Source organism: Cynara cardunculus (genome assembly GCF_001531365.2).
Source record: "Cynara cardunculus var. scolymus isolate 2C chromosome LG 5, CcrdV1, whole genome shotgun sequence".
In the NCBI taxonomy this organism is placed as follows: domain Eukaryota; kingdom Viridiplantae; phylum Streptophyta; class Magnoliopsida; order Asterales; family Asteraceae; genus Cynara; species Cynara cardunculus.
Genome location: NC_037532.1, coordinates 24173508 through 24185178, shown reverse-complemented (window position 1 = coordinate 24185178; position 11671 = coordinate 24173508). Strand labels below are relative to the sequence as shown.

The 11671-nt window shown below is 35.4% G+C and overlaps 1 protein-coding gene across 1 annotated transcript; it reads right to left on the bottom strand.

Annotated features, from left to right (window-relative positions):
- Positions 1-3057: 3057 nt before the first annotated feature.
- Positions 3058-11328, bottom strand: LOC112512023 (peroxisomal 2,4-dienoyl-CoA reductase-like). Its single transcript, XM_025117807.1, has 5 exons — positions 10987-11328; positions 10415-10574; positions 5010-5152; positions 4676-4898; positions 3058-3670 (listed from the first exon to the last, which is right to left on the bottom strand). The coding sequence occupies exons 1-5, from the start codon at positions 11170-11172 to the stop codon at positions 3516-3518; spliced, it is 867 nt and encodes a 288-aa protein (XP_024973575.1). The 5' UTR covers positions 11173-11328; the 3' UTR covers positions 3058-3515.
- Positions 11329-11671: the final 343 nt, after the last annotated feature.

The window sequence follows — 11671 nt, the reverse complement described above, 5'->3', positions numbered from 1 at the left end:
TTAGGTTCTTTATTCATAATGAATGGATTAGGACTCTGCATCTTCTAGGATGTTGAAAGGTCCGAGTCTTTTTGCAGGGGTCGGTCTTATGTCGATAACTGGTCTGTTTCTTTTGATTTGCCACTTGAATCTTGTCGTTATTATGTCGAATGAACAATAGAGATCTTGAGGAATTAGGTTTAGGATACGCTCAATGCTTTTCTTGTGTTTTCGTTTTTGCTTGAAAGATAATGTAGGATCCCACATCTGTTGGTAGGGGAACTATGGTTGGGACAGGATACCTCAGTTACTAGACGCCTTTTAAAACCATGAGTTCAGGTGTGTGGATAAAGCGAACAATATCTGGTACTGTTAGCCTGAGATCTTATAGATAGGAGTGGCATTTGGGTGTTGGTTTAGCTCAACTCTTAAAATCTTGGATATTGATGGTGGATATAGCTGAATTGGTAAAATCTTGGGTATTGACATGATTTCGGTCAAGTGGTAAAGTCTTGGAAATAGTTTAACTCGTAAAATCTTGGGTATGATGGGTATAATTCAATTCATAAAATCTTAGGATTATACCCCAAAGACGGATATGGTGGCTCAACCGGTAAAATCATACCAAGACGGATATGGTGGCTCAACGGGTAAAATCTTGGGTATGACGAGTACGGTGGCACATTGTTTAAGTAATCACTAGAGATGTACTCCTCCCTCTTTTAGTTTTGTGCATGTGTACTATAATACCCATCATGCAAACGACCAAGGGTCGGCCTAGGTAAGTCGAATAGTAAGTTATTCAAACTTGACTCTGAAAAGTTAATACCAGGCTTGAGCTCGACTTAAGCTCGAATAACTTTTTCAAAGTAAGGCTCGAGCTCCCGATGCTTGTTTAGGGATTTGAATTCGTGATCGATTAACTTGTTTATTGGCTTGAGCTCGATAATTTTTGTATTTTTATTGTATAGTTAATGAACGTACGAGCATTTTTTGCTTGAAAAAGTGTGTATGCTTGATGGTTCGACTCGACTCCCAAAATTTCATGAAGTTTTTGAACGAGCCGTGTCGAACATCTGTGTTATGTGGCTCGTTAAGTTAAACGAGTTTTATTTTGTTTTTGAGATCAACTTGAGCTCGAGAATTAATTAGTTTGAGCTTGAGTAGCTCGTTAAAAGCTCGAATCGTATACACTCCTAGTCCTAGGTTCAGCCCAATTACACATAGAATTGCTCTCTAGTTCTAAAGGTCCCGGTTAATACGACTGATTATAGACTGAATACGACCGGTAATGGCTATATTTAACGAAGCAAGAAAATTCGATACTTTTTGTGAATTCAAAACAAATATGTTGTCATATTTTGTACCTCATGCAATATAAGTTGTACAATAATGTGTCGGTTTGTGTATTGAGGGTGTGTTTGGTATTTAAACGGGACTGAAGAGGACAGTCAAGGGTGAGGTAGGTAGGCATGTGAAAGAATTTTGGCAGGTTTTATTTTGACATGGGTGGTTTAGTAATTTATCAATGTTGTCTGTCATCTCTCATTTTGTTCCAACCAAAAGAAAATTTACGATTTTGTCCCATCCAATCATGACCTTGTCTACTGTTCCATCAAACATGAGACAAAGTCTTGTCCATTATAACAAAAAACTCTATTCTTGATTTCATAACAAGGATATCACATACATTAAATGTTGTACACTGGTACATGTATATATCATTGATTAAAGTTGTATAAATATGGACTTGCTATATTTAGAACAATAATAATACATAACACCCTAAGGGCGGTTTGGAATTTTGGTATGAAGTGATCAGATAGCGATATAGTATTAACTGGTTGGATTATGATGGCCTAAACTGTATAAAAGAACTACATACATATACTGCTTTCAACAAAAAGCTATATGTATTGCTATTCGTAATTCAATAAAGAGTCGTATTATTATCCATAGTTCAACAAAAAGTCTCTATACGTGATAATTATTTAGTATTTGTATACATTAATGTACCTGGTAAATGTAAATGTCGTTACTCTCACTTACGGTGTAAGACTCTTGATCCTTACAATCACTCTTACGGGTAAGATTTTTGATATTTGTCATGGATAAAGTGATGTGACTTGATAAGCACTTACTAGGTAAGGGTAAGCGTCTGTCAACACTTCACTAATATGACTAGAAAGAGATTTGAACAATGCTTTCTACAGTCAATGATGATTTTTATGTATAGGGACGGGTTTTTACTAACCCTTTTGAGATCGGTGTTGGGACTGGAATCGGTTATTTTAGTGGGAAAAGAAAGAACCGAAGATTATGAAAAGCATTTAATTAATGTGTTTATGCAAGAATTGTAACATTTCTTTTTCTCCTTTTATACAAAATTAGTTAAATTCTAATCATTATTGCTAATAATATGGTATATATTTTTAAATGAGATTTTAATTAAATTCTTGATTTTTTCATAAATGTAGAATCATTTTTTCTTTAATAGATAAGGATGTCATGAATTTAATTAAAATGTCATATAGAAATTTATAGTACATACCTAAATGACTGGAATTGATCATATTGATTCAGATTCACATAATTTAGTTCTTTTGCTATTCTTTTACCATCAAAGATTTTTATTAAATCGTCAAAAAATGTTTCAATTTCCGTGGGGTAACTTGTTGATACTTTTGTCACATCAACGAGCGTATTTGTTTATTGGAAATATCAATTAAAGTTGAACTTATGTACACTTGTTCACTTCAACAAAATCGAGCTTATTGGACGTAAAAAATGTCCAACTGTCCTAATAGACTGTTTTATAATACCTAAATTTATGTGACCAAATTGTTTGTCGTATGTGATATTGTTGCAATAAGTTTAAAAAACGCTTTTGAACGTCTTTACAAGTTTTTAAAGCACTTTTTAAATAAAACATTATACTAGTGTTTTTATATGACATTATATGAAAAATGTCTTATAATACCAAGTTTTCAATAATGTCATGTAAAAAAGCTAATACGATACTTTATTATAAAAAATTGTCATAAAAAACTTGTCAATTGTGTCCTATAAAACTATTATGACGTTTTTACATGAACGAACAATTGTTTGGTCCTTAAACTTAAGTCATAAAAAGTAGTCTATTAAGACACTTGTACATTCTTAGCATTATATAAACTTGACTTTATTATAGTGGATGTACTAATTCCGTCCGGTTTTGGCTAAAACCACGAACCAGAAGGCCTCTAATTATTTCACTTCTATTCAATCAAACCAACACGTCTAAACTAGCTGAATCAAAACTACAATTGAAATAACGCTTTAATTGTTTTTAATAATCAATTTAGAAGGTTGTAAATATCCGAGTACAAGTGCACCTCTGAACGAAAAGCCATCCGCAATTCAATTCGGACGTTATATCGATTCATGATACGCAATATAACACAAAACGAAATGGTTTTTTAATCCTAAATACGACTGCTGATAGAAATTTATAGCTTTCAAAATTGTGACAAGAGTTCTTAAACTTCATCCTGGAATCAGAGGTTACTCTTTGGAACACCAACAGGGGCATCTCTAGAAATCTTCTCTACTGCCTTCGAAACTTGTTTCACGTCTTCTTTTGACATATGTCGTGGCTTGCTCAACCATATTCCACCATCAACCACCAATGTTGTCCCGTTCACGAAATTACCTTCAAAAAATAACCAACTCGGTTTTTTTTAAATCCACACAATATGCTAAAATTATATGAAAGAATATCTGAAACCCTATTAGATTACTTTCCAAAAAAGCCTTTTTGAGAAGAGAACTGAGGTTCTTGCATATATTGAATAAAATGGTCAAGTCTAGCCGATATGGAGCTCCAACATGCCCCCTCCAAAGGATGCTAGGCAAAGATTGTCCCATAGAGTCGACTCCTAGAGTGGTAAATTTTGACTTTGATACCATGAGAGAATATCTGAAACCCATTAGATTACTCTCCAAAAAAGTCTTTTAACATATGTTGAAGAGAAATGGTCTAAGTCTAGCCGATTGTGGCTCCAACATGCCCAATATCCAACAAAGATTAGATGCCAGAGTGTCAAGTCCCTAGAGTGGTAAACTTCGGCTTTAATACCATGAGAGAGAATATGCGAAACCCCATTAAAATATTATCTAAAATAACCCTTGAGAAGAGAAGTGAGGTTCCAACATATATAATGAACATAAATGTTCCAAGTCTAGCCTATAGGAGCTCCAACATGCTCCTCCAACGGAGGCTAGATGAGCACAGATTGTAGCAGAGTGCCGAGTCCGTAAAGTGGTATATCTGCTCTGATACCATGAAATAGTACATGGAACCCTATTAGATTACTGTCTAAAAGATCCCTTATGAAGAGAACTGAGGTTCTAACATATATTTATGAGAAATGGTCAAGTCCAACCGAATGTATCTCCAACATGCTTCCTCCAATGGAGACTGGATGGACACATATTGTATTAGAATATCAAGTCCCTAGAGTGGTAAACTTGGCTCTGACACCATAAGAAAGCATATGGAACCCTGTTAGATTACTCTCTAAAAGAGCCATTGGAGAAGGGAACTGAGGTTCCACTCAGTTTCCAACATATATTCCGAAGAAATGGTCCAAACTCCATCATATCTTGAATTCCACCCAATGCCTAGTTTTTCAGGAAAGATAAGAGATCAACTGACCTGCATCAGATGCAAGATAGAGAGCAGCCATGGCAATATCCCATTTCTTCCCCATCCTGTAGAGGGCAGATGCTTCTCTAGACTTGCGTTGTACATCATCGGGTAATAGTTTAGTAACGCCTGCAGTGCCGTCAATGGGACCGGGTGCGATCCCATTGACTCTAATACCGTAATCTGTTCCCCACTCCAACGCCAAGCTCCTCGTAAGGCTATCTACAGCTGCCTGTTAAGATATAAAAATCATAAATTCCAAAAGTTATTTTCGTACATTTTTGGCAACTATAATCGCTATTTTTCATATATTTTTATGTGAAAATTGGGTGGTAAATTAAACCTTGGCAGCAGAGACATGAATTTGATACCAAGTTGCTGTATAATGAAGAGTTGCACTTATGTTTATGATTGTTCCTCCATTCTTCAGATATTTAAGTGCTTCATGACACATTGTGAAAGTCCCAACTGCATCTATGTCTATCACTGCAACCAACAAATATAAAAAGCACCCGACTTTGTGATAATTTGATGATGAAGAAGTATAACCCTACTATATATTGTTGGTAAAGAAGTACAAATTAATGATAAAAATATAAATTGATATTTAAAAGCTATAAATTTGTGATAAAAATATATAAATTTATGATAGATTGATAATGAGGAATTACACTATCTTGATAAGTTTATGATAAAGATAACAAATCAATGGTAAATCGATGATAGAAATTACAGATATTTGTTTTTGCGGATCCGACAAGGTTTGGATTTAGAATCTTTTTCGACATTAGACAACAAGAAGGGTTTTGCGAAAAGGGGTTCCGGTACCTACAAGGGTTTCAGTTGCAGAAGGGTCACAACATTCGGTATTTTCTCTTTGAGTCCTACATCACCTATACTTGTTATGACTATCGATGGATGGTACTCAAATGCCATCAGCATATATTGGTTTTGTTGTCGTTTCCTAATGTTCATCATATTCCTAAGTTTTTACCAATTCTTGTATTTTGTAGGTCAACAATGTGATTCTAGTTGCTCAGTATCTTTTTCTTCTACTTCTTGTCATGTGCAGCCTCAGAAGTTGATATATTTTGATGAGTTGAGATCAGCGGTATCGTATTTGTGCAACTTCTAGTGTCAAGTTCATGATATTTTAGTGCAAGTATTTTTGTTATGTTGTTTGTTGTACCTTTTGATTTAGTTTCTCATGTGTAGGGACCGTCTCTGTTCCTACAAAAGTAGTCTTTTTTGGGTGATCATACTCGTTTTTGTTGGTTTTTTATGATGAAAATTCATTCTGAATTATTTGGTATTTATAATAATTTCCGTTCATATGTAAGAACTCAACATGTTATCAATCGTTTTGCTAGGGTGAATGTACTTCAATTAAATTTTATGATTTGCTTGTTTTAGATGAAAATGCTTATCGAACTTGTTTATATATTCTGCGCAAAATGGTATTGCTGAGAGAAAACATAGACACGTTCTTGAAACAACTTGTTCTATTTGTTATCTTTTTTCAGTTCCTCGTTAGTTTTGAGGAGAAGTAATTCTTACTGCAATCAACATAATCAATAAGATTCCATGTTCTACCAATTCGGGTTTGTCTATTCTTTTGAAAAATAATATGGTTGTCTTTCTGATTGTTCTTCTTTTTTGAGTTTTTTTGTTCTATCATCCGCATGTAGAACCTACAAGGTTATCGATCATCACGCTCTACCCTTTGTGTATTCCTTGGTTATGTTTAAGGGAAAAAAAAATAGCATTGCTTTGATCCACCTCTGAGAAATTGTATGTACCTCATCATGTTGTTTTTCAGTCCTCGATCATACACCTTTCTTTTCTATTCCTGGTAGTGGTACTACTAACTCGACCAAAATCCGATCTTCGTATTTTGAGCATACCGACAACACTCGTTCTCAAGTTTCTCTTGTTAGAGAGTCAATACATACTCTTACTTAACAACTTGAAATTATTGTTCTACATCCAATTGAGATCATAGACCCTCCTCCTGCAGTTGTTTCCTCCTAAGGTTAGTGAACCCCACTCGCTATCCTCAATGCACTTGCAAGTCTAATTCCCTACTAGATTTTTACTATTCCACTTCTTTTAGTTCATTTTTAGCATCAATTTGTTGTCTTTTGGCAGCTTGCTATGAATGAGGAACTTCATGCTCTGCAAAGTGCAAATAATTCATACATGGGATCTAGTACCTTTATTGTATGGTAAAAACGTTATATCTTCTTGTTGGGTATAAGAAGACGACCAGGTTTCATGGGTATGCTCCACTAATGGCAAATGGATTTTCGCATATTGGACTGAAGAAATATTTGTTCCTATTGCAAAGATGACTACTATTAATGGCAAATGGATTTTCGCATATTGGACTGAAGAAATATTTGTTCCTATTGCGAAGATGACTACTATTCATACTTTTATGATTGTTACTTTAGTTTACTAGTGGAATATATCTCATATGGCTATATAAAATTCATTTGTGAATAGCGACTTCAACAAACAAGTCTTACATGGTTCCACATCCTACTGTTGCTTATAAAAGCTTGAGAAAGCTTTATATGGACTCTATTTCTATCTTGTTGATTGGGTTTTTCGCTAGTGATCATGATTCAAGTCTCTTTGTCAAGAGTGAATTTGGACGCCTTATATCTTCCTTTCCTTGTATGTTGATGATATCATTATTACAGATGATTACTCTTAGGTCCTAGAATTTGGAATCCATTTCCAACCAATCCCATGTTTGGTTTAAAGGATTGCTTAGATTTGAAATCTCACAAACATGGAATTTAGAAATCCCATGGGGGTTGTTGGTATTTCGAGGGAATTCGTAGGATTTGTGTGTAATAATGGTTTAAAATATGTTGAAAACATTTGTTTTATAATAATCAATAAATAAAAAAAGGTAACTTAATTATTTTTATAAATTATTCATAAAAAATTGAATTCAACCCATTCAAATCCATTCAAAGATTCTGAATCCAAATCCCTTCAATTCAAAATTCTTCCACAAAATCCAAATCCACAAAATCCATTACATCAAACCAAACGCCTCCTTAGGGAATTGACGTGTTCAAGTCTGTATTGGCTTTTTAGTTTGATATGAAGGATTTGGGTCATCTTTGATACATTTTGGGTATTGAAATGGCTTCCTATCCAAAAAGCTATTTCTTTCTCAATCCAAATATATTGTTGAAATCATTGAGCAATTCCACCTTACACACATTTCGAATTGTTGACGCACCCTTTGAGTTGAATGTTCATTATCTACGTCTAATGGCTCTCCTTTTGTGGTTTCTCTCACTATTACTCATCCAAATATTGCATATGTTGTTGTTGCCTCTCCTACCACCATTCATTGGAGGGTTCTTCGCATATTACGGTATGATCGAGGTAATATGTTTCAGAGCCTCCTACCACCTTCTACTTCCACTTTGGAGTTGTGTGCATATTTTGATGCAAATCATGGCCGGAACCTAAAGACCAAAAGTCTCATCAATTTTTCTATCCATTTGAGAGATTCTCTTATTTCTTGAAAAAGCAAGAAATGGTCTGTTGTTTTTCACTAGTCTATTGAAGCCAAGTATCGTACTATGTGTTGCGACAATCAAAGCGCCATCTGAATTGTTCACAACCGTGTTTTCCATAAACACACCAAGCATATCAAGAGTGATTGTCATTTTATGTGTCACCATCTAAACTTTGGGACCATTTTTGTACTTTCTTTGCCACTTGAATATTTTACCACGTGCCTATAAAGGATATTTTAGTCTTTTGTAGTTTATCCTATATTGGATATTTGTAGCCTTTCTTCTTTGCATTTATTTGCATCTCTTGTTCTTTTCTTTATCAATATATACACATCACATATGTATATATATATATACACATGCATCAACCATCCGGCACATCTAAAGTAGGTGTCAACTTAGGGTGTGTTTGGTACATGGGACAAGAAAAAAAACTCATTGTCCCACGTTTGGCACGACATGGAACAAAGACAAGAACTTGGACAAGGTGGGAGAAAAAGGACTTCTTTTTGTTCCACCTATTCAAGGTGTCAAACACTGACCCAAGCTCGAGCCTGAGCCCATTAATGAGATATGTTCTAGAAGGGGTAGTTCGGGTATTGTTTACCCTAGAGTCGATGAATAAATAAGGAGTAAGCGGGAGTGAAAGATCATCAAAAAAATTGTCTATGGCTTTGTTTAGGAGAGACTAGCCTCTCGAATGCTAGATGTTCCCAATTTACTTTTCATTAATCAGACAACCAATGATTTCTTCTCTTTGATCCCCTTGTTAACTAATTGAGAGCTTGATTCACAACCCAAGGATGAGACAAAAACTAAAAAATTACTAATCAACCCTCATTCGGTATAACCCTAAAATAATATTTGTTTTAATGGTCACTACCACCCTTCATCGCCGCTACTGCCACCAGCGACAACGGCCAGCCACCACTAACCACCATCGGCCACCTTCACTACTACAACCTCATCCACCACCTTCACTACTACAACCTCATCCACCACCTCCACTGTAACCACACAACCACCTCTACCTTCAACACGTCGCCTACAAGCTACCTCCTCCACATGGTTGGTCGCCGCCACCACCATTGTCCGTCATCCTCACATCCTCTACAATCATCGTTGTCCACTAGCCAGTACAGCCTCTACAATCATCATACCTCTACCTCCACCACCATTATTGCCTTAACAACCTCCACCAGGCCTCTTGTCCACCATCTTTACATCCTTCACAGTCAACATTGTCTACCACCACCTTTGGCTACCACTACTACCACCCACCACCACCTCTACCTCTACCTCCACCACATCAACCATAGCTACCTCCTCCACTACTGACAAAAGCCACACCACCACTTTCCACCATCTTCACATCCTTCTGTCACTGTCATCCACCGCTCACCACCGCTTCTACCCCGACCACCATCTTTGTTGTAACAACCTCCATTGCCAGTTCACAAGTATCTTCCAAACTGAATAAAACATGGTTTTTCCTTTGTACGAACTAGGTTTTTTTGAACTACAACATTATATCAAACTCTTCATTCAAATTTGGCACTATTATATATGTATGTATTTATGTAAATGAAAATTGTGTAAAAATGTTTATAAATTAAAGTTTTTTAATATTGACTTGATTTGTGCCGGTTATAACTATTATATGATATGTAAAATCATTAAACAATTTTTAGGGGCAACTTGTCTAGTCCTTTCCTATTTAGCCCTAGTCGCACCAAACACCAGACACACAACTTGTCCTTTCTAGTCTTGTCTTGTTTTGTCGTGTCTCCCCCAATACTTCCCGCGTTCTGTCTAGTCGAGTCATGTCTGCGTATCAAACGCTACCTTATGGACCATCATTTACCCCTAAAGATTAATTAATAGCAATAATTTATCATGGTTTATGACTTAAGAAGAGAAATTATTTTGTTATTAAATTTTATATGTTACAAAAAATCCATATTAATTTGTGGAAAAAAATAGTTTGTTTGACCTTAAAGTCAAACTGTACCTATTTCTTTTTGTTAACCGTGGGTGTCCGAACTAGCTTGCACGAAAATCACCAGTGGCATTGCAGGTCTAGAACCGGTGACCTCTAAGGAGAATCCCCAATTGCCCAAGACTTATTGTCAGCTGAGCTAACCCTACAAGGTTAGCTCAACCGAAGTACACCTATTTTTGAAGTATACAGAAGGGGCGAAACCTGTTCGGAAACCATTAGGCGATAAATTCTCGGCAGGGACAAGAAAGTTTCCGGCTGCAGCATTTACAAGAATGTCGAGCTTCCCAAACTTCGTGATCGTTGTCTCTATTGCTCGAGTAGCATCCTCTGTTTTTCGAACATCTCCTTCAATCCCAATAGCCTAAGATAAATGACATGTTTTGAAAGAAAAGAGAAAAATATTTTAATCACAAGAATGACGGAAATTGTATGTGGTGATTGATCCAAAGTAGGGATATTAAGCAAGAATCATAAACTTACATATACAGGTATTCATGTTCATGCAAGATTCATTAAACAAACCGATATCGCTTTCATAACTGTTAGACCATCTCTAACCAATGTGCTAAAGAGCTAAAGGGGCATGTTTGGCAACTATAAGCTAGCTTATTTGTTGAGTTTATTGAAAAAACGCTGTTTCAAATGCCCTTATAAGCTTAGCTTAAATTTTTTTGTTTCATAAGTAATAAAACATTGATAAATGACTTCAATAAAAATATATTTTGTAAACGAAAATTTAAAACAAAAAAAAATGGAGATGATTAGGGTCTTACATGAATAGCGAGGGATTGAAGAGCAGAAATGGCGGAATCAAGGACGTTCTTTCGACGACCCATGATTGCAATCGAAGCTCCATGTTTCCCCAATTCTGCAGCGATTTCATATCCGATTCCAGATCCACCACCGGTTAACAATCCAACTTTCCCCTTCAATATATCCCCTTTGAATGGTGACTCCATTGAAGAACCTTACTTTCACTTTCTTCTCTCTTGAAGTTGAATTAGGATGGAGATAATTGAATATGAATAGAGGAATCGCCATAAGAACATTCGGTTGGGGTTGGCCGGCTTCAGCTTTCCGTTTCTTCTTGATTCCCATTTTTGTTTGATTTCGATGGAATTCCAAATTCAGAAGATCCGGTTTTAATCCTTCCCTTTTCTATCACCGTCTTTTATGGGAAAAAAAAACCAAAATCTGCGAATATTGACATTCGTTACAAACAACTTATTTACGAGTACGGTAACTTTGATATATCTCGATATTAATGTTTTGTTTTATTTTGTCTATCGACGTTTTAATATGGTTTTTATTTGGTTTGAGAAAGGGATAATATTTTTGTTTTTAAATAAAATATAAATTTGAAAATATCATAAAATTTCGAAAATAAATATATTAATAYTWGTATCAAATTAACTATTTAAAAGTTTTGTTTTTTTTAATTTTTTTTAATTTAATTTA